The sequence below is a fragment of the Diadema setosum genome, chromosome 15 (assembly GCF_964275005.1).
Source record: "Diadema setosum chromosome 15, eeDiaSeto1, whole genome shotgun sequence".
Lineage (NCBI taxonomy): Eukaryota > Metazoa > Echinodermata > Echinoidea > Diadematoida > Diadematidae > Diadema > Diadema setosum.
Window position 1 is genome coordinate 10,797,057 of NC_092699.1, and position 24,637 is coordinate 10,821,693.

General features: G+C 38.1%; 2 protein-coding genes across 2 annotated transcripts; one reads left to right on the forward strand and one right to left on the reverse strand.

Annotated features, from left to right (window-relative positions):
• The first annotated feature begins 1,292 nt into the window (after positions 1 to 1,292).
• Positions 1,293 to 1,913, forward strand: LOC140238510 (uncharacterized). The gene has a single exon (XM_072318415.1). The coding sequence runs from the start codon at positions 1,293 to 1,295 to the stop codon at positions 1,911 to 1,913; it is 621 nt and encodes a 206-aa protein (XP_072174516.1).
• A 3,928-nt stretch (positions 1,914 to 5,841) lies between these two features.
• LOC140239035 (flavin-containing monooxygenase 5-like) lies at positions 5,842 to 23,287 on the reverse strand. The gene is made up of 8 exons (XM_072318931.1): positions 23,173 to 23,287; positions 19,364 to 19,627; positions 18,438 to 18,638; positions 14,925 to 14,980; positions 12,970 to 13,200; positions 11,149 to 11,314; positions 8,764 to 9,008; positions 5,842 to 6,585 (listed from the first exon to the last, which is right to left on the reverse strand). The coding sequence occupies exons 1-8, from the start codon at positions 23,285 to 23,287 to the stop codon at positions 6,262 to 6,264; spliced, it is 1,602 nt and encodes a 533-aa protein (XP_072175032.1). The 3' UTR covers positions 5,842 to 6,261.
• Positions 23,288 to 24,637: the final 1,350 nt, after the last annotated feature.

A 24,637-nucleotide genomic window follows, 5' to 3' on the forward strand; every position in this document is an offset into this window, starting at 1 on the left:
CTCGTCGAAAGCTCTTAGACAGTCACGCTATCATAATCAAGTACACAACAAATTTTCCAAATGGGCAGGTTAAGCACGAACTTATTCAATTTTGAATCGAATAATCCGCTCTCATTCCCAACGCGAGTCGAGCACTGATCAGCACATAATTGGATTTGACGGAAGAACTGAAAATTACATATCCCAGTGAATACAGAATATATCATGATTTAGTCATAATTTTCACGGCAGCAGGAAAAGGGTTGCTGGCGTATTCATGTCGAAATGACAAAGGGACAACATGGGCATTTGAAAAGTGCAAATGCGCCATGCGGGAAGGTCAGAAAAGATCCTGAAGCTTTCCGCGTTCAGCGTCATCAAAATTTAATGACATTGTCTGGGCTGGGCGTGATATCTGAAGATCTCAGAAATGATTGGAATTTGTGGAGGGTATATATTTGAGCTTTGTGAAAAACACGTATGTATATAATATATATATATATATATATGAAACCATTATAAGTTATATTCGATTGTTGTGTAGCATGTCACCACGTTGGATCGACAAGATTATTGTAAAAGAGATTTTCTCGTATATTACTACATGAGGACCTTGTGTCTGTCGTTCTGCTGCGGTGTTACTAACTTGGGTTTTAATTGTTTGTGTTTTGATGTTTTGCCATTTTGTTTGATTTTGCTTGAATTGTTTTGTAAACTGCTCAGCATAGGGCTCTGTCAAAATCCGTCACGTACTGATGAATGGTAATTGTTTACCGACAGCAAAATAATCATGTGGATGTCCATGCTATTTCTATTTGCGTTAGCCGTTGAATATGGAACTTATCTGTTTTTATTCTTCTTCTTCCTTTTTTCGCTTCATCTAATAACAACTGCGTATTAATGTAGAGAGTTTGTCGTGTTGAAGACTGAATATCTGTTTCAAGAAAAATGCTTCTTTCAGATCAGTTTTTGGATCAATTATTGTCTATTTCAATATATCATGCTCTTAAGAATATTTATACTTAATTGAAATTGTAACAACAGAAGTATTTTGCCGGTGACTTTAAATTGCTTATAATTAGGTGTGTATGTGTATGTGTGTGTGTGTGTGTGTGTGTGTGTTTGGTTGTTTTTTATGTTGTTTTGGTCAAAACTAAAGGTACGATTTCTGTTCCCCTTTATACAGACTTTTCGGCAATGTTCGTCATCCGAAGCTTGCTACGATATATAACGTCAAAACAGAGGCACAGTTTTCACAAGAGCTGAAGAACACATCTTCGAAAACACGAGCTCAGTCAAAATCTACTTCGTCAATGGGAGAATCACGTGACCAAGCGTCTTGCTGCGCTCTCTTGCCTGATTGGCTGGACTACGCGCTCAGCGTACTCAGCCTGCGCATCGGCGGTTACAGGGAGCTTGAGGAAGAGATACCTGCAAACAGGACGCTTAACATTCGCTGCCACGACTCGGACCGGGCGTGGGTGGACCAGCAACTCAGGCCTCTTGTGTCCGAGCACCTGCCGTCATTCTCCGAGGTCTCGTTCGGCGATAAACTGCTGCGGCGCGATGATGCTTTCGTCTTCGACCGCTTCAAGGACGACCTCGAAGTCAGCTTCAAGACGGTGTTCGTCGTCAGCCGATCGGCGCTAGCCGACGCGAACTTCATTGCAATGGTGCGTGCGTCTCTTCGACACTTGAACACGTCTCGTCTGCAGAAAGTGTTGCTCATCTTTCTCGACCACGTCAGCGAGTTGGACATGCCGTTTTGTATAGCCTATTACGTGGATCAGCGATTGCCGTACCTCGAGTGGCCGCAAGGAGCTGGAAAGAGAGCATATTTCTGGAAAAAGCTTGCCAAGATGACAGCAATCAACAAAAGAATGACCATTGTCTTGCCAGAGAGATGCCTCTCAGAATCGCCATTTTACCGATGATAAGGGAACGCTGCTTGATCAAGAAACAAAGACAAAAATCGCTATAAGTTCAAAGTAAAGTCGGTCTTGCATGTTTATAGAACAGTTCATATAGGCATTTAAAGAGATATGTTTCTAGCCTGTGTTTTGTCTAAATAATCATTGATTGGTACTCGGATTGTTAAAACAGTCATAGTAAAAATGAGAGATTGAGTGGGCGAATGAGAGAGGCAGAGAGAGAGAGAGAGAGAGGGGGGGGGGGGGCGGGAGGGCGCTGTAGAGACCGAACATAATGATGATTTTAAGAAAAAAAAAATACTTGACATCAATTAAAGATGTGATTTGTGCATATTTCGTCAGCCTGGAATATCACTAGGTTTTATAGTTTACTCATTGACTCTTGTACTTGATTTGCGTATGTACTTTTTGTTTTGCATTTGTGTGCGACTTCAATCATGCAAATAATGAAAACTTTGTGATATTATGTGAACGTAGACGACGTCGTATTCTCACATTAGAATTTAATCTTCAAATGTGCCAACGAGAAACTAGACGCTATTTGAAATGGTCTGCAAAAATTGTAGATAAACCCAATCAATGTTGACATAATATACTGAGATTTCCAGAGTTATCACCTGGTGAGAATTGTCTGTCAGTTATTGTGGCATAATTGTGTCAATCTCTTTTTAGGCATTTTTTTTTAATTAAAGCACTGGATGAGATATCAGCTGAATATACACTGAAAGGAGAATTGTTCTAAAGCTTGTTATACAAACTAAAGGCAAACAATCGATACTCATCGTAGAATGAATAGTGTTCTTTGAATTTCTGCACATCATGATGCTCCAACTACTTTGCAAGGTATTGTTATTAGTATTAGTATTAGTATTATTACTATAGTACTATCATTATCATTAGTAACATTATCCTCATTATCATTATTCTGGGTACCACCGACCGATAGTATGATCAATGATAATGATAATAATTATGATAATGATAGTGCTAGTAATGATGATGATGATGAAAGATGAAATTAATAATAATGAAATCTTCTTTATCTATGGTATCCTCTTTAGTTTTGCCATGCACTGCTGTGCCAGAGAGGGCCCTAAAATTATCATTATCCCTAGCGTTGCCAGTTACCTCAGTTTATACACCGTGGTCGAGACCAAACATGTTGTCCGATGAAGCAGGAACCTGACGGGATTCGAACCCTGAACCTCTCAACTGAAATTCAAGAGTCGTATTCACTATGCCACAGTGCCCTGACAGAAGCGTATACCCTTTCACTAGGTGGACATAATGATAAACGCACAAAATTACACACAACCGCACAAGCAGAAACTACTACGCACAATACCGATAATCCACCAACAAACACATTTACCTTACACGCTGACATCATTGTAAAGCCCCCTCCACTTGACCGAGTAGGATGAGATTCATCAGGATGATCATATTCACTGATGTTAACTGCTGTCAATCAGATGTTAACTAGACATGTATTCAATTGATAATGTGTCTTGTACATTTGTCTTTTTCAAATGTTGGGAATCAAAGTCAACAATATTTGCAAAGTCAGAATGTAACTCTTAACGTATTTTGGTTTGCTCTTCCGTTCCGTGCAGCATGAAATTGTATCATCGAATAAAATAAGAATAAAAAAAAAATCTCGGTGGCAAATCAAATGCATTTGAGGTAATATTAGTAATATCAACAACAATGAGAGAGGGAGAGAGAGAGAGTAAGTATGTGTGTGTGTGTGTGTGTGTGTGTGTGTGTGTGTGTGTGTGTGTGTTAAAATATGTATAAATGTAAATATAGAAACAGCGACAGGTGGGATTTACTCATTAACATTGACTGACACCCTCTACCCGAACAGGCCACGGCGGTGAAAGGTGGCAGACACTCGACTAGACCCCTCCAAGCTACAAAAACAAGACTAAAATAAAACTGTGAGAGAACAGCAGAAACTGGACATTGAAATGGAGAGACTAAGAAGGGAAAAGAAAATGATATCATGTTGAATGAATATAGTAAACACTTGAATTTATGTTTCATGTCGGAAAGGAAGATACACATTCTGTGACATTTTCAAACAAGTGTAAGGTTACTCTTGACACAATCAAGTTTATATACCCATTTTACGACATAATATGCTGGTTGTGATCACAAACATAAATTATCTTCTGATATGTATACCGATAAAAGTAAACTGATAAAGAAACATGCACAACATTGCACTTCAAAGGAAACCCACAATCATTGTTCACGTTGATTTCGCGAAGAGGAAAACTTCTGAAATAGCAAAATCAATTGTATCAATAAGATTTTAATAAGATCAGATTGAAGATAAGGTATGGTACATAAGATGTTTTCGAAAAACAATGACAGTGATCACGATCACACATACACACCAAAAAAAAAAAAAATGTGTAAAGTGACAATTTCATCCTTTTACAACTCCATTTGTCGGTGTTTGTTTGCTCATCAGATACTGAAATATCTTCATTTTTGTAAAAGTGAATACCGTAATTAACGTCCAAAATACGGGATGCGGCATATGTACCGTTATTGCACGTTTGCCTACAATGTGCGGACAATTTCCACCAACTGATTTTGTACTGTACGTAACTGTACCGGTATACAAATCCACCAGTCTCGCCTTATTCTCAGCTTGGATGGTTAGGATGGTCTTATGTCTAAATAAAGACTTGTACACTGAATACGTTTTAAACATTCGAGATTTTAATGGCGCCATATATATATATATATATATATATATATATATATATATATATATATATATATATAATATTGATGAGATACTTTGCAAGTGCAGCTGGAGTGATCGCGGCACTTTCCTTGTGTCCATTGTCGTGTAATGGTGTTTTTGTTTTGCTTGTTTGTTTGTTTGTTTTTGTTGCTTATCCGCTTTCTTTAATATAAACATGCCGCTGTCACTTGGTCTCCGTGAGATTCTTTACATGACAAGATCCAACATTAGCAGGCTAGGAGACGTAACGTTGTCTAAGGGCCTCGGCACACCGAGCACTGTAACGGCAACGGTCTGTTTTTTGTTTTTTTTTTGTTTTGTTTTTTGTTTTGTTTTGTTTTTTGCTTTGTTGCAAAAATGCCCCCACTAAAATGTTTGTTAGAAAATAAATCTTCAAGTGGGGATTTTTTTGTTTCTATTGATTTTAACATAAGAGTAAAATTTTGGGTGATTTGGTATCAAAATTATTGATGTTTTAACAGAACCAGACATGGTTCAATAATTGGCGCACCATATCAACAACAAAAAAGAAGAAGAAAAACTGGGCCGTTGCCGTTGCCGTTACCGTGTTCAATGTGACAAGGCTTTATAAACACCACGATCTTTGACGGTTTTTTGTCATCCTCTTAAAAAGAAAAAAACAGCTATCGACCTGTCCATTGGATATCGATCGTCATGATTACAATACAAAAAAAAAATCCTGCGTCACATTGTCGAGTGAAGATTACACTAGCAGAACATACTTAAACATTATACCAAAGTGTGCTATCGAAAACGGTGTATCAAATATAAAATATTTCATCGGCCTCTGTGAATCCTAACTACCTTAGCGTAAACCTTCAATTTTCCTGCAGTAAGTTGCATCAGAGGAAGGGTGCATGTGTTTCTCTGTAAACCAAGTCTGCACAATGTTTTGTTCAGCTTGAGTATTTCAGCCATATAGGGTCATCTGATCAATCCAAGTTGTAAAATATTCTTTAACGCCTTTAAGCTATCTCTCTCACCCTACCCTTATCTCGTATTCAGCCTTGGTGTTCCCGAAAGTTTCTTTAAAGGTTTAGTCATGACAATGCACTGAAACCATCATCACTACTGCAAGCAGTCGACTATAACCCAAGGATCACCAATAACTGCATGCGAATATCGCTAGATGGCTTTCCATGGGGGAAAATGTCCAAAGTCAGTCTGGAGAAGTTGTGTCTATAGTTACCTCGAAACAAGAAGGATTTATTTCAGTTCCATCACCTCCGCTAATTAGAGAGCTTCAGATCTGCTACGCGAACGTTAAGACGACGGCTGCATTGACCGTTCTCCTCTCTCCCTGCGTCGTTTTGCAAAGTAGCTTCAGTTTTCGTGAAGACGCAGCCTATACAACGAAATAAAGCGCTCCCGTATGTCGTTGTCACCATGGCATCAAGCAGCTTTCAATCTGCTCTTGAAAATGAGCGGGCGCTAAAGTGGCCTGAACCGTCATGAAAAATGAAACGATGTGATTGTGATCAGAGGTCTTGCGCAAATGGAAAAACAGTTCTTTCCCTCCTAACGTTCGCGTCGCAGATCTAAAGCTTCTATTATGCTGTTTTGCCGACATTACAACATGGCCACCAGAACAAAGGCGATCATGGCAACGAAGGCCATCAACTTGTGGAAGATGTGGAAAACGCTCTCCTTCTCCACTCTCTGTGCCACGCAGGTGCGCGTCTTCGTGGGGTTCGTGGTGTTCCCGGGGGCGCGCATAATGGCATCGCGGGCGCCAGCCCAGGCGTGCGGACCAACCAGACGATAGAACATCGGATGGTTGGATCCGAAGATAAACTTGAAGGCTAGGGACAGATCTGTTTTCAGGAGGTCTAAAAAGGCGGGCCGACATCCCATCTTTGAGGCCAGCATGTCCATGTATGACGTCGGAGGAAACTGGTGACAAAAAAAGAACAACAAGTTTTCGCGTTCATATTATTATGCAATAATGTATATATTCAATCGGATTTTTTGAAGTGTTTGTATTTTGAATGTCTCTTACTCCCTTTTTAAGCGGTGGCTTTATTGCAAAACCATCAAATTGGAACAAGGATTGTTTAGATAATTTTGATATCACAGGCCTTTTATAATTGATCACCGGTAATATTTGATATTTTACGTGTGATATGGGTTGTAATAATGTAAACTCTAATATTGTTGTTTTGTACCCCCATGTACGTGTCTAAACCTGCCATTCGTTTTGAATGAAACGGTGGACCTGGTTCTTTTGTATACTTGTTATTCTCACACTTTCTTGAACTTGAATAAAGTCATGATTAAACAAACATCTTGCATAGTAGGGGAAATGGTTTGGTACAGTGTAATTGCTGCAGGGTATTTGCGGGTAAAACTGCTAAAAACAGATACTGAAGAGAAAATACGGATATTTCTAATCATGATTACAAAAATTTTCTTGTTATATTACAGGTAAGGTGTCACTGAAAAAGGTTCTGTTTTGCTCTATTGGATGATGGACTTTAAAATAATTATCTACAGATGGCGCTAAATCCGTTTTGCGATCACACTCTTTACAGGCCCTTGCAACCTGAAGAGCTCATCAAAAGGGATGGTGCTTGCAGTGAAAGGCGAAAGATGTTTTTTTAACGCCTCAAAGTGCACTATCAACCCATGCTCCACTTTGGAAAGAAAGTTTAAAGATTAAAGAAGTGATATCAGCCAAACAAATACATCTGTAGTAAAATGTTCCATGAAAGTCTGAAAATTAACAAGAGTTTTTTGGTACATTTAACATGTTTACGTTCCACAAGTTCTCTCTACACAGTGGTTTATGGACAATGTGCACATCGTATAAAGCAATGTTGTCATCGCATTACAAAAGAAATCTTCGCTGAATTTCCTTTTCAATCGGAATCAAGAAGAAAAGCTTGTATATAGTTTTCACAATCAATGAGTGATAATCAATCAATGATATGAATATGATATCTTTATTCTTTTGACCGATTCTACCCAAGAATAACATCTGAAAGAGGCGTTCGATATCAAATTCACGTGAAAGCTGTAGGCACCTACGACCTGCGTATAAAGCAGTTTGAAATAATAGCGTGGTGCAATGGTTTATAATCTGGACTCTTTGAATGTGAGATCTCAATTTCGATTTTCACCTTGTGCTTGTATGCAAATGATGCACAGGACAGAGTGGATCGATGAGAATTGGATGCGCGAGTTTAACTTTGGAACTGTTTAAACCCACGAGTGCAGCGAGTGGGTTTTAGACTTTTCCAAAGTCAAACGAGAGCATCCAGTTCTCACTGATCCACGAAATAGACCTGTGCATTAGTTGTGTTATGAAATGGGCCCGTAAATTCATGAAATACAACCATTTTCTCCATCATGCTTCCGACACACCTACTACACTATAGAAGACTTGAGCCATGCGTTCGGATTTTACAGGACGCATGGCCCAGTGTGGATCTGTAAAAACCAATGCATGATGATTGACCAATCAGATTGCAGAGATTCTAAAGCCCATTTTATAACATCCAATGACAGGATGTTTCTTATAATGATGATGGTGAGAAAAATGATTATGATCTTGATCAGTATAGCCTTAGTTTTCAGTGTTGCCTCTGATCAACTAGAGGTCCCTACCATTAAAATGTTACACTAGCGTTGCCAGATACCCATTTCTACACCTGGGTCGAGAACTAGGGACATGATGGTGGGATAACACGTCCTGTCCAAGGACGGAAGCACTTGGCGGGATTCGAATTCGGATCCTCCGATTGACAGTCAATAAGAGACTTATTCACTTCGTCACGTGCAGTGGCCCCACGATATTCCCTTTGACCCGCAGTGTTTAGATAACAACAATGTCAGCAGAGCCGTACGGAAGATAATGCTGAAATACTGAAGAGACTACTAGAGGTATCCCCTCCTTGATACTAGCCTCATTAAACATGTTAAATAAGAGCTACAAGAATTATACCATTTTGTTGTAAGCAATAGTGCGGGCCTTTTCCCTTAGTTCTTAACAGCAATTGCCAAGTCATTCCCTAGACAATGAAAAAAATAAATAAAATGAGATAAAAGAGGCAAGAACAATCAGGGACTTACGAAAACTTTCTGGTTGCCATAGACGTGGTAGTATCTAGCCTTCCTCTTTTGTACATCCACGAGCATCGCTTTCTCACTGGGGAGTGTCACTTTTCCCTTGAAGACTCGTGCGGCCAGCCGGGCCTGTAGCTCGAAAACTGGTCCCTGAGCTCCGATTGTGCCCACTATACCGATGATCGCCATTGTGTGGCGGGCTAGCCGGGGCGGGAAAACGTGCCAGTACAGTTCCGGGTCAGGCTGGTCGTCTGCGTGTGATATATATATATATGTGACGTCACCAAAAGGCGAAGAAATCGCAGTGTGTAATAGCGTGCAGGCATTAGCATGGTAAAGCAACAGAGACGAGGGAATATTCTCCCATGGCATCACCTCTAAGCTTACGTCCTGGGGTGAACTTTGAAAACAGGATTCCTCGTAATTAATATCAGTCACACTATGGAATAAATCGCTTATGTGTTTAAATTTAATGAGTGCGTGAATTTTCTTATAGATAGGATTCTTAGAAGAAAAACAAGAAGGTCCTTTTGACGAAAGGTACATTCTTGTATTTCTATACGTTCTTCTATACTTTAACGAAGCTACTTGCTCATGGCTGCATTCCCCATGTTGAGAACTTTGAAAAAAACGAGCAGCCACGTGAGCATTTTGTCATCTGTCGAGAGAGGGAGGCATTGAAAATAGTGGATTTTTAGGTCTACAAAGCTTATCCTGTTATTACACTTGATTTTGTTAAACGGGCTTAGAGGAGACGATGTCAATGACAAAGTACTCATTTTATCAATATAAAACTTTAATGTTGCTATAAAATCCCATATTTTCCTCAATTCGTACTCATATCACCGATATAAAACTTTACGTTGCTATAAAATCCCACATTATTCTTCAATAACCCGGTACAATAACCCCAGCACTTTGAGATAGTTTATGAGAAACAGAGGACAAAGCACATGAATACCATCGTACCATTAATTTCGACAATTTTCGTGCGTTGTTTGAAATGGGGTAATTATTTGTAATATTATACAGTCTAGTACACTCTCAGTCACGCTGTAATGGCTGTAAAATCACTACCTAGAACTTATAGAGTCTCTGTTACAATTGTGTAAAAAGTTTCATGAAAGATATCAAGTGATATAAAGTGCATGGACTTGAAAATGCACTCTGGTTTCCTCCAATCGACATTTGGCAAAACCACGATACAATGTGTGCACTTAACCCCCCCCCCCCCCCCCAACCACCACCACCACCACCACCACCACCAGCAGCTCAGGAGGTCATCTGTATACATCGCATGCGCGCTCCCAATTTTTCGAGAAAATGGTTTTAGGGGCTCAATGGGGGGGGGGGGGGGGGTTCCGAAAATCGTAGAAATAGGGAGTTTCATAAGACTTTATTACCGATTTTTTTTTTTTCTAATCAGCCTTAGTTTTCAAGTCTTGAAATAGGGTACCGAGTAAGGTTAGTTTCAACGCCCCCCCCCCCCCCCAAAAAAAAAAAAAAAAAAGTCCGAAATTGGAGTAGTGCTGCTTCTCGGCGTTTGCCTCTATTCCCCCGAATGTGCGTACTGTGCATGTTTTGTTGCTAAGCCTGCCGGGCGGGCCTTATTTTCGCAGTGAAGTACGTTATTTACATCTTCTCTGGTATCTTTTCACCCGTTCACCATGAGAAAGTCCCTAAATATATTCAAGTGCAGTCTTCACCTCGGCACTCTTCCTTCATGTTAGAGGTTATAGAGGCTTACATTATGCTAGCTTCCCTTCCAAAAATCTGTGAAAGGGGGTCAAAATCCGCTAACCCATTTCCATCCTGATAGAGGGTGGGGTATTTTTTAACAATCCGGAACAAGCATTTATTTGTATGGTGACCGCCTGAGAAGGAAGGGAAAGGATTTAAACTTAATTTGATGGGATGCAGCCTCACCTCTTTCAAGCCATATTGACGCTTACTAGCAAATAATATATAGAGTCGTCAATAATACAACATCTTTCTTGGAATTTAAAGCATGATTTCGATCTTTGTCATTGATATAGTGACGATGAATGTTATAATCGTATTGTTCAATCAACCACGTAATATTATCCCCTATTACATGACGTCATTACCCCTTTGTATTTCGTGCAGTTAGCGATTCGCATTCAAATCATGCACATGCGCATGAATCTTGTGCAGACACAAAACAGATCATCGAAAAGTTATCGAAGATTGGCCAATACAGAATTCTTCTATGGTTTAGATCTAGATCTATAAGAAGTCTTCACACTAAATAATAAGATAATTGCCCCCTGCCTTCGGCCTCATGACATGTGGCAACAGACCCTAGATATTTCCCGTAATACGTGGATAAGAATGGGGGTAACTACGAGGGTTTTGAGGCAAGAGACTCACGTTTGAGGATCGATTCAGCCAAAAATGGGAATTTGTGTTGAAATCCCGTGGCGAATACAACCGCGTCGACATGGTCAATTGAGGAGCCATCGTCGAACAGGACGCCATCCACGGTGAACTTTGCAATGTTGGGTTTCGCCTTCAGAGCGCCGCACCAAATGCGAATCTGCGTTCAACAAATGTTAAAAATATGTTTAATATAACACTATTTATACGTTTCACTTTTCTCACTTTAAAAGTTTTCAATCGCGTTTACACATGTCTGTAATTGCACTGAGTTGAAGAATTTGTTTCTGAATTCAAAGCGTCCAAGCTTGCTCAATACTATGACCCCTTTTCTACAGGACTATTGGGGGATCCGGTCTTCAATACTCAGTTTTTAAGAGAAATGCTTGTAAGAAGCTTTTCGTAAGTTAAAAGCGTTTAACACAGCTGCAAAAAGCTCGGACAGATGTAAACTTTTTTCCCTCGATATTTATTGATTTTATTCAAACCATTCGTGAATCAACCCATTCTGGGTGTAACATGAACAAAAACAATATAAACACACACACACACGTTGCAAGAGTCTTCGCACCACACATAAGGCTATCATTTTCATTGAGGATTTCTCTTCCGTCACTTAGTTATTGATTTTGATTTGATTTTGATTTGATTTCTGAATTTCTTTTTCATACATAAATGAGATACAAAGTCAATTGAACAAACTATTTGAGCACAGTATAATTTGAATCTCACAGTTAAAACAAATAAGAGATTCATTCAAATATTCAACTTTTTTTCTCCTGACGCAATGCAAAATGAAAATAAATAAGATATTTTGTGCATAAATTCATGCAAACATAAGTTACAGTATATCTATTGCTCAAAGACAAATTAGGCAATTCTTGATGTACAGAAATTCAGGGAGACCATCATCATAAGCAAACGCTTGACGAGGACAATGGCCTCAGAAATGATTGTCTAAGCAATACAACATTGTAAGAACATAACATTAAGTCACCACTTATATGTATATGTTATATAAATATGTCTGTTTAGGTGAAATCAAGAAGCGCAATCATAATAGTCCAACAATAATTAACTTTATCACAACAATGCCGGAAGATTCGAGATATCACTGTATTCTTCGGACAAGTTCTATAAGAAAAAGAATACCACAACTTTTAGTCGGATACTTCTTACGTCTAACAACCAGTCACAACCATCGAATTGCGGTTGTTCGCGCGTCTGTGCATTGCCCTGGACGCAATGGCGAGTGATGTCATAAAATTTTGTGGGGTCAGCGCGTTCAATACTTTGATATCAATACTTTGCACTGTGTATCTGCAAACAATTCTACAAGTTTATGGGACCTTTTATACTTAAATAAGAGTTTTTACCATCGATTTCCTCCCTGAGTATCACTACTAATCAATATCATGAGTTTAAATGGCACTCCAATACAATGAAATCGTACTTCATCTCCGATCTCCTTATTCAGGCAATAAGCCTTAATAACCTCAATATCCTCCATCAATTAAAATGGATAATTGAAATATCCTTGTAACAATAATTCCTACTTAATTTAAACAAGGGTAATTGCGGTTTTGTCCTTTTGCTGCTGTTGTTCTTTATCTTATCATGAAGTTTTTAAACGAGAATCTAGTCTTTTAACGTTGTTTAGGGAAAGTTAGCACAAGAGATTTAACAATGACGATTTATAAATCTACTGATAGTGTGAAGTAATGCCCCTATAATAAAATTTCAGTGACTAATACTATTGTATTTCATTGTGTCAAGTTCGATTTGTTTGTTGTTTATTAACATTATTTCACCTACCCCGATTTCATCGTTGACCATAACGCTCGTCGTCCGAAGCAGCGGTCTAGAAGACTGTAAACCAAGAGCGTCCAAGTTCATCCGTTGACCCACGTGGGCTTTGAAGAGGTTTCGCGTGAGATTGACGGGTAGGTAGCCGAAAACTCGGCGATTCATGAATGCATCCAGAGGCGTCGATGTGGGGCCCTGACGTGGTAGCACCCATGTTCCTGATCTCATTGATAGGTACGTCTGGTGGTGGTGGTGGTGGTGGTGGTGGTGGTGGTGGAGGTGGTGGTGGAGGCGGAGGTGGTGGTGGAGGTGGAGGTGAGGGTGAGAGATATGGGAGAAATGTGACTTTATCCATTACATATTTTCGGGCCTGTGATAGGCTGATTTAAAGGAGCATTCCAGACGATTCTCATAATTTTGACATCATGTAGTACATAAATCTAAAACATCTCCGCGTATAAATATGTGGAATTCACTGTGGTTCTTGAGCAGAGAAGTAATAGTTTGAAAAACCTTAAACAAATTACACTGAACAAGGATGATGACATGGGAGGCTCACATATTTCAGAAATGTAGCAGTGTAATTCCATTACAATACCGCCTGTTTGCGAGTTCACCTGTGTATAATCTATGCAAGCCTTCTTCTGTTGTTCTGCTTCCTTGAGCCCCAGCTCATGCATTCTTATGGCAGTATTGTGACCCTGCCATGTCATCATCCTTGTTCATGGCAATTTGTTATAGATTAATTTCGAAAATATTCTTATTCTTCATCCCAATTATCTTAAATTCTGAAACTCTGTCCTCAGTATAACTAATCTATAATTGTTCAAATGTTAAAAATCTGAAAATCATCCGGAGGTCTCCTTTAAATGCAGCTCCTGCTCAAAAGTTGACGATGATAATTTTTTACGGTGTATCTGAACCGGGAGACAGAGCATTTAAACTGGCTGTCCAGTTTCCCTGTGGCTGCAGGATGCATTTCAATACCTGGTGATCCTATTTGCATTGATATGATTTGAGTTCACATGACTACACCAGGAAAAGGTCTAAAAGCAAACCCATGAATGAATGAATGAATGAATTCATTAATGGAACATCGGTATCAACTTAGCCCAAATGCAATGAGTTTTTGAAGAAATTGTATTATACACATATACATTAAAAAATAGCTAGCATTCAAATAGTGATCGAAACTGTAGTGTGTTATTTTTCCCACTCTCACCTCAGTATATAACAGAACATTGATGTTAGTGTGGCTGCTACATTTATGTTATGTGTGGAATGTGTGCGAATGTGATGTGTGTGTGTGTGTGTGTGCGCGCGCGCGCGCATGCGCGTGTGTGTGTGTGTATGTGCGTGTGGAATTGACAGGAATTAACGATGAAGTTTCTCCCACGCTGATCTCTAAAGATTATATGGCCAATGAGCTTCCTGATAGTACATTCATTAGTTTAAAGGTATAAAATACCATCTGCAGATGAAACAACCCCCCCCCCAAAAAAAAAACAAACAAACAAACAAACGAACAAACAAACAAACAAACAAACCCAGCTTTAGTGGTTCAAAATAGTTCTAAAATGTGAGTTAGGGATAGAAAAAAACAAAATGTAAAAATTTGAATCAGTATGATTAATGTTGAGTATTGTTAAACATACAAAATTTGAACAACAGTTAGTTATAATAAAAATGTTTCTAGATTGAACCGTCTACAGTTATGGTTTGAGAAAAATAGTGACACATCCTTTTATTTTAGGCTTAATCGCATTTTTTTTTTTTTTTATGGTAGGATGTTTTGTGATACAACATACTAACCTACACATTATGCATCAAATGTGATATCTCGAACACTCTTTCAATCACTGTTCCCAACGTTAAACTGGACCTTTAATCTGGACCGCATGCACGTGTTATTGTGATAACGATTCCACTCAAAGTTGTCATTTCTCAATTCTCAATAATACTACCTGTTTTGCATATCTGCTTACGTCAACTGCCACATCACCAGCCGAATGGGAGCCACCTGACAGAAGAAAGCATGACTTATGAGTATTTTTGATGACTCTAATTACACTTGCAGTGTTTGCGTGATTTAAAACTACTCACTCAAATAAATAATACGATATGAAAATAAGAAATTATAGGATTTCTCTTTAGATAAAATCTGAAAATTGTAACTATATATACTGTACACACATAGGCCCCTATACAGGCAGTTCATAAATTTCTTGACAGGTGTATTACTTATCCTCTTTACAGACAAGCACGATATACCAAGCCAAGAATAAGCACCTGGGGAACTGAAGTTATTTTTTGAGAATTTTTAACATGTTGGTAGAAATAAAATGAGGTGTAATAGCACCTTTGGTTTGGTCTTTCGTACAGGAGGTAGTGGAGTAATATGTGAGGAACATCTTTCATCTAAATCTACTGTAAACTATTATGCTCATTCTCTTTTCGTTTCGTTTCGTTTCGTTTCTTTTTTTCCCTCAATTAAAGCACATGGAAGCAATTTTAAAGAGGTGTTTATATAAACAATCACATAAAGTGTTCTTCAATAGAGATCCCTGCATTTGTTATTCATTATTCATATTCATTGAAAAAACAAATACGAAACATAAAATTTCGATCTTCACGTAATTGGCATATAGCTATGTCGTGGTACCCCTATACTTCTTTCATGTTTACGTATAAAGGAAGTAAAATTACTTCGAAGGTCAGTTTGGGTGGAGCCACGTTGCCGCCGTAACACATATTTTTACGAGCCTATGGTGGTATGCATTCTTAAGAACTGATTATTATTAGGATTGTTATCACTACTGATATGACTGTATCCCCCGAACAGAGTTCGGAGGAAACTATGGATTTGGCCTCGTTGCGCCGCCACCGCGTCCGCCGCAGAGATTTTCTTCTTAGATCATCTTCAAATTTGGCATGAAGGTGTATTATGGTAAGACAAAGACGCCTATTGTTTTTGGTGATGGCGCCCTCGCTTGTTCCGTATTTATACATGAAAAGGTAAAGTCAACAGGGTCTGCTTGTGTGTGCGACGCTGGCCTTGTTTCTTGACCGATTTTTTTTTTCTTTTTAATTTGGTATGTAAATGTATCATAGTCAAATCTATACACCTATACTTATTGATAATGCTGCCCTCACTGTTCCACCTTTTACAGGGTCAAAGGCCACCCTGATCATGTCAAAATTTACAAAAGTGCTTGATGAATAAGCACATGGGTAACTGAAGATATTTTATTAAGAATCTTGAACTTAACATGTCGGTAGAAATAAAATGAGGTGTAATAGCACATTGGATTTGATCTTTCGTACAGGAGGTAGAAGAGAATATGTGAGGAAGATCTTCATTTCAATCTGCTGTAAACTATCATGACTATTATGCTCATTCTCTTTTCGTTTCGTTTCGTTTCTTTTTTTCCCCCTTGATTAAAGCACATGAAAGCAATTTGAAAGAGGTGTTTATAGACAATCACATAAAGTGGTCTTGGAGATCCCTGCATTTGCTATTCATTGTTCATATTCATTGAAAAAAATACGAAACATAAAAGTTCGATCTCCACGTAATTGGGATATAGCCATGTCGTGGTACTCCTATTATACTTCTTTCATGTTTACGTACAAAGGAAGTAAAATTACTTCGAAGGTCAATTTGGGGTTGATTTGGGTGGAGCCACGTTGCCGCCGTAACACATATTGCCCAAAAGAAAAACAAACCATGGGTGTGTGTAAAGTTATATAGTCAGGGTTATTGTTTTTACGAGGTCTGTTTCATTTACGAGCCTATGGTGGTATGTATTCTTAAAAGCTGATCATTAAATTAGCATTATTATCACTATCTATTGATATAATTATATACACTGTACTTATTATTACTATCAAAATCACCATTATCATGGCCATCATCGAGCAAAACTTTAACTTATTTTACAGTGAATAAAGGTTTAGGTATACAGACTTCATAAATGCCTGAATACCATGGATGCCAGTGACCTATTTTGGTGACATTTATTTTGGTTTGCTATGAATTTTTAGGCGGCAGTATATTATGCTTGTACAATATCTATATGTATGTATACATGTGTATATAGAATAAATGTGTGTGTGTGTGTGTGTGTGTGTGTGTGTGTGTGTTAGGGTTCGACATTAGTGGTAACCCGCGTCTTTTGGTGGCCCTATCGGGTAACTATGATTCAAAATGGATTGTTACTTTTGTTTTTATTTCAGTCCACCACCGTTTCAGACTTAAAGATTTTAGCTGCCCGTACGGGCCACGAGATGAAAAAAAAAGTTAGTGTCAAGCCCTGTATAATTATGGACATATATACAGGTTTTATCTCTATCACTTTGTAAAAATTAAATCATTATATCCTTGTTTCGTTGTTGTTGTTTGTTTGTTTGTTTGTTTGTTTTACTCTGTGCTGGTGCATGCTGAAGAACAGCCCTGGCTGAAACTTGTGTCATGCTGAAATAAAATGAATGAATGAATGAATGAAATGAAATAAAATGAAATGAAATGAAATGAAATGAAGTGAAATGAAATGAAATGAAATGAAATGAAATGAATAAATGCATGAAGAAAGAGAGAAGGAGGGGAAGAGAGATGTATCAATAGATATTATAATTATGTGTGTGTATGTGTATATGACATAAAATTTGTTTTGTTTTTCGGGGGTGACCAAGTGTGTGTGTGTGTGTGGATGCGTGTGCTGTTTCTTGTCCCCATATCTTTTCCTGGTAGATAAGGCTCGGTGGATACATCGTATTCTAAATTCGTAGTACTTTTATTTTAACTATTTGATATTATCGATAATATGCTGTTATCATAACAGCTAACAAATGTTTTTTTTTTTTTATTTAACATAGACAAATCTTGGATAGATCTGTACCTAGCGAATTGTTTACAGAGTGATCCACGTTTACAGGCTCTTTCGAATAGTGTATCACTCTGTTCCGTCAATCCTTTTACTTCTTAATGTCTTTTCTGCAAATCATGCATTGTTTGTCTTACACAATATCATACATTAATTCGTGAATACATTTTACCTTACTTTTTTATTCATATATTTTATTGATTTCAACTATTAGCATACAAATATTTATCTTATTTTATATAACTTGCACTTCTTTCCTTTTTGCTTGTATACATTGCGTTACGCATGTTATGTTTCGCCTTTTTTTCATGGAAAATTGTATATAATGATGGCAGGGCTCTCTGGTAGGGCAGTGGCAACACTGAAGAGGCTATAAACCCTGGATATATAAAATATGATAATGATTATTATTATTATTATATTATTATTATTATTATTATTATTATTATTATTATTATTATTATCATTATTATTATCATTATTATTATCATTATTATTATTATTATTATTATTATTATTACTATTATTATCATTATTGTTATTATTATTATTACTAATATTATTATTATATAATGAGTATCACACTTGACTTACCAACGACAACAACAGTCTTATTGGCAAACTCCCGACCGTTCTTAAATTCGCCACTGTGCATGATTTTCCCGCCAAAGTCAGCCATCCCTGGAACGTGTGGAATATGTTGGCTGGAGTATCGCCCAGTGCAGATGAAAACTGCGTCGAAAGTTTCTTCCTGCTCCTCTCGTCCCACCGTCTGACTTTTTACTCTCCATTGGCCTGAAAACAGTGAAAAGTACTATTACAAATTATTATTAGACACAGAGACACGCACTTTACAACTCACGTACTTTCAGAAATAGATATTACGTCACTGTGTGCACGTTGAGTAGTATGATTAAAGGTACTGTTTGAAATTTTCAAGATATCACATTTGATGCATATGTGTAGGTCAGTTGTATCACAGAACATATACCATGTAAAAAAATGCGATAAAGTCTAAAACATAAGGAGATATCACTACTTATGGTTTAAAACCATAATTTTTTCATTGGTTGCTTCTATCCCTAATTCCCAGTTTAGAACTATTTTAGGTACTAAAACTGGGTTTCTGTTTCATCTGCAAATGGTAAATTACGCCTTTAAATGTGCAGGTACAAAAATGGCATGACGGTAGAACTTTTAGTCGTAGAAGGCTTTACATTTTCACGTACACCACGTATTCCTTATCACTCTCGACGGTTCGAGAGAAAAAAAAATATGCTTGTCTTTTACGTACATCTGTAAAATAAAACTAGCTATTGCACAGCAAGTTATCGTAAAATTATAGCCAATCCTCTAAGAACAATCACATTTTGTAAACAAAAGGACGTGATGTTCAGATGTTCAGTGAAATTCTAAAACTTGTGATATGCATTACTCCGTTTGTCTATACCTATCCCACCGTATGTATGATCTATACTACATTATATATTATTTACGTTTCGTACTTTATCAATGATCACCTGAATGCTTAAAGTCATTTGACTGCTCCACCGCTTTAACTGTCGTGTTGAGTCTTATAAACGGCTCCAAGCCAAAACGTTTTGCATACGCCTGATAGTATGAGAGCAGCTGGTCCCCGCGGAGGTACGGAGGCGCGTCGGCATCGAATGGAAAGTCGCTGAAACACATCATCTCTTTGCTGGAATTGGTGATGAGACAGTCGTACATCCTCGCCCCCGGGCACGGGCCCGATGACTTCTCGTCCCGGATCACCCAGATTCCACCTGCAGAAGAGAGTTGAAAGAAAAACGTTCCCAACATTGTGGGGACACAGTGGTACAGTGGATAAGGGACTCTTGACTTTGGAACGGAGGTCCCGAGTTCGAGACCCGCCAAGTGCTTACGTCCTTGGACAATATAGTTTTGTAAGATAAGCATGGCCCCTATCAAAATCGACTTACTTGCCAAGATATGAAATTGGACGGAATTCAGGGTCACCCTATTTTTGTACCATTTACTAAGCATTCGGTTAACATGACCATTTCTCAGGATATATGGTAATACAGTAATAAAGTAGACATTATACAAAATATGCTTTACACACCCCTCCCCCCCCAAAAAAAAAATGATAATAATAATAATAGTAATAATGTACAGCGTAATGCTATTGCTGTATAACGGAATGGATTGACTCAAAGAGTAGAAAGTGAATGACAGGTATGCCTTGTTATTTTGCTTTTTTTAATGTATTATTGTAACCGTGTTACAGTCCCTACTACCCCCCCCCTAAACAAAAGAGCAGTGTATAAGCAAGTTATGAGACAACCCTTGGTAAGGAATGCTAAATAAAATATCTTATATTGATACAGATTAATACCTTTTCTGAGATTAACGATGGCTATTTGAATTACCCGCATTCGGCGCAATCGAACGGTAAAAGTTTACGTGGTGGTCGATCTCCAAAGCAAAAACTAAATTCAATGGAGTAGAAACAAAACAATAAAGCAAAGATCTATTTTTTTTTCTTCATCGAATTTTTCGAAATGAGGGCTGCTGATGGCATTTCATTTTTTTTTTTTAGTTTCATTGATTTCATTTCCAACAACAATGCAGTAATTACCAAACATTAGAACACACATTATTACACAAAATCAGTACAACGTTGTAATGAAAGAAAATACTTTGAAACTAAAATACAAAAGATGTTGTGACTTTCATCTATATGACAAATAGGGCCTACTGAATCAAAAGTGTTGGAAATGAAGGGGACTGTTAAAAGGCAGGGCTTGTTGTAGTTTGCAGTCTCCTCATAAGCAATAACTAATATGAGCAGTTCTGTCGTAAAAAGAAAAAAAAAAGAATAAACGTGCAAGGAATAATAGGAAAAGACTGCTGAGACTAAATTTCCTTTATAACCTATATGACTGACAATATTTTCTAATATAACGTGATATTGATCATTGTGCTCACACTTCGTCGTAAATGCTTTCATCATAAGGGACAAAATCTCGTAAAAGTGCTTATGTTAACGGCAGGCGTGACTGATACGCCAACACACAATGTACGTGTACCTGCATAACTGCCCAATTAAGGCTCTGTTTGGTGTGCTTCTCTTAAACACGTCGCTCTTTGTATTCTAACTGATCAAGGGCAAAATCGTTATTACGCTTCATTTTAGGGGGAAATTCACGTCAGGAAGTACTGAAGGAGTATTCTACAATTTTCAAAAACATGTGAAGGTGTTATCTTTTTTCTTCTTTTTTTTTGCAAATAACATTAATTCACTTCCAATCAAATAGTACAAAGCACACCAATTCTTTCATATTGTTCAAATTTACAGTGTCTATCACACGCACACAGACAAAGCCACTGACAACCTGCATGGTGCATGGAGACCAAAAATGTCCGCTTACGTCATAATGCGTCCCTATTGACCTCACAATATCTCGACAAGGTATTTCATGTCCACTTCCGCAGTGGCCTCAGACGGTCAAATCTCCGATTTCACAGTGCTCGCCAAAACGGTTGTTCGTTAGCTTTTCATAAGAGTTGCTGGTACTTTGGAGCATCAGCATGGGACCGAATAAAATACATCTGGAACGTAGTACTGACACCCGTATATTTCCGATATTTCATCATCAAGTGCTGAGTGCCAGAGACGATTAGTTATGCTTACGCTCCTTGACTTTTTCACATTTTCTCGAGAAAGGGAAAGAAATTTCTTGTTAAATTATGCCACTCTTGCACAACTTTTATGAAAATGAACACGATATTTAAAGGCAAACGTTCCAGTTAAGCTCAAGCTCGTTTTTGCACAGCCTGGAAAAGCGTATAAGTGATTGCGAGCAAGAACAAGCAAAATGTCTGTGTTATGCATACGTTTAAGCAAATGGTTGGTCTCTAAGTAATTAATTGCTCGTGGGCAACAAGCACAAGCAACAAGCTTGTGGTTGCTAGGAAAAGTTTTCGCTCACAAGCAACTGCTTGTTTTTATGCGTACGGATTCAAGCAAAAGACTAGCACAAGCAATCACTGCCTCTTATGCCTACGACCCATTTTCTTTCCGCGATAATAACGGGCCTCCGCAGCTATGTTTCTAGGTTTAAGTCTTCATAGTTGCCTCAGTTCTTTTGAAAGATGGATGGGTACTTATATCGTAGAGGGAGGCAACGGTGTAAATTGATTATTGGACCGGTCCTTGATTTTTACCAACGGTAATAAGACCATGCAAACATAACTCTTTATATTCATATTAGTCCATGGGCCAGGCCAGATATTGGTACCACCTGAAGTGGCAAAACCTTTTTTGTGTCATTTTGTTTGTCGAGCATAGATATGCTTATCAAGCTATGATAGCATTTCCAAATGAGTAGCTTAGTCATAATAAATGAATTTTTAACAATTTGGTCTCGTTGTTATATCCCTATACTTCTGAATCGAGACTAACCGCTATACAAAGAAGAGCACCTGGACACTTCTGTATGTTCACAGGTGTTCTGTTGTAAACGCGGTGCGCTTAGTCTTTATTCAAGGCAGCGAAGGGAATATCCAAAGGTTATGATGCCCACAGCGCTTAGTCTTTATTCAAAGGGAATATCCAAAGTTTATGATACAGTGTATATCCCTTCATCTAAAAACAACAACAACAACAACAACAAAGCAATTCCTCGTGAATTTTACCGCATTTTTTAATTATTTATCATTTCCGGTGAAAATGCTACGGTGAAAACGCTAATACCACGCCAATGTCGCTTTATTTCCATCCAACAATGAAAGATAATGAAAAAACAATGTACCGGTACACTACAATACATTATAAATAATATTGTAAATGAGCAGAGTGATTTTTGTTTAAAACTGATGTATTTGTTGAGAGGGTAGTATAAAAACAGTATAGATAATCCCTTTTATTAGGAACTTTAGATATGATAACGGTACATTGTTCTAGATAAAGACTAAGTGCACCGCGTGACCGCTGTGGATATCATAACCCTTTGGATATTCCCTTCGCTGCCTTGAATAAAGACTAAGCGCACCGCGTTTACAACAGAACACCTGTGGACATACAGAAGGCAGTGCTCTTCTTTGTATAGCGATTAGTTTCGATTCAGAAGTATAGGGATATAAAAACGAGACCAAATTGGTTAGAAATTCATTTATTATGACTGAGCTACTCATTTGGGGATGCTATCATAGCTTGATAAGCATATCTATGCCCGACAAACAAAATGACACCAAAAAGGTTTTGCCACCTCAGGTGGTACCAATAACCCATTTTTCGGGTCTCGGCCCATGGACTATAATGTGTTGATCGTCTGTGGTGACTTACCATACTGGTCCGTTTCTTCGAAGCACACGGGTTCGAATCCCTCCTCCAAACACGTTTTGATAGACACGAGCCCACTGATTCCCCCTCCAACCACTGCAACTCTTTTGGCCGACATAGCTGCGTTGCGAGAGTGGCTCTATAGCTTACTAATGACAAAAGTGATATAACAATGAACAAATCACCTTGGTATACGTAGAACCCACTCGAAAAAATTGGAACAGGCAAACAGTGTATAGTGAATGAAAGGCAGCCAAAGCGAAAATGACAATGAGCTCATATTGCAAACAACATGTAGAAGGACAAATCATCCATCCACGAAGCAGAGTTGAATTCGAATGAAAATTGAAAATCAAAACCGGAAGCAAGGGAAAAAATGAGTCAGGCAATACATAAGATACTGCGTGATTTAAAGGCACGAACGCTGTAGACAAGTCGACAAATTGGCACATTCAACAAATAATGTAACACGCATTCAACACAATCCGTCATCGTAAAGCTATACACATCATGATAATAAAAACACATTTGCGTTATGATTAAAGGTTCCCTGATGTACAAATGCATGTTGATTTGTGTTGATTTTTGATATGCTTACATCACTTTTCCGGTGAAGCGAATATCTAAAAAATTCCATATATTTTTAACTAATTTTTTATTCTATTTTTTTTTCAGATTACTTGGATACACCCACACACACACACACACAAAAAAAAAAATCCTTCCAAACCAATACTCCTGTTGCGACCTCATCTGTCAATCATTGCTAAAGTACTGATAGATATGTTTAACAAAAAGACATTGGAATGCACCTTCCCCTCGACTCAGCATAACTTGTAACTTCTAGATATTCGTTTCACCGCAAAAGTGATTTTAAGGATATACCGAAATCAACACAAATCAACATGCATTTGTATTTCAGAGAACCTTTAAATAAACTTGTGCATTACAATAACACATCCATTTATACTTACCGGATCCTTCGACAACTAGTTTTCAGAGTGTGGCGGCAAGTGTGTGCAGGGTTTCACAGGAACCTGCGGGCATGTTACCCCGGCCTCATCACATGTTATGCTGTCACAAAAAAGCCACAATTGCTGGTTTATATCCGTTCGCCTGGTCGTCATTCTCGTACTGATAGTACCCTCAAGTTTCCATCAAGCTTTAGTGTTTAACTGTACCCTTACAAACACACATTTTCTATTTCAATCACACACCAATTAATGAACAAACTCGACCCTACCTCCCCGCCTGATATTCCACTTGAATCCTTCAGCACGTTTTTATCAGAAAGATGATATATAAAATTCATAGAGGAAGGGAAAACCAAATATATTACGATATTAGCATGATTAGTGACAACCACTATCAGGTGTATCCAGTGCTGCGTTTATTTTGTTTTTATTTGTGGTTGCATTGTTGTATTTTGTTGTGATGATTTTCCTTAGGTTTATTTCTTTCTTCTTTG

Coding starts and splice junctions, on each gene's coding strand:
- LOC140239035 (XM_072318931.1), bottom strand. CDS start 23,287: ATGTCGGCCAAAAGAGTTGCAGTGGTTGGAGGGGGAATCAGTGGGCTC. Junction 19,628..23,172: donor CGAAGAAACGGACCAGTATG/GTAAGTCACCAC, acceptor TCTCTTCTGCAG/GTGGAATCTGGGTGATCCGG. Junction 18,639..19,363: donor AAATGACTTTAAGCATTCAG/GTGATCATTGAT, acceptor CACTGTTTTCAG/GCCAATGGAGAGTAAAAAGT.
- LOC140238510 (XM_072318415.1), top strand. CDS start 1,293: ATGGGAGAATCACGTGACCAAGCGTCTTGCTGCGCTCTCTTGCCTGAT.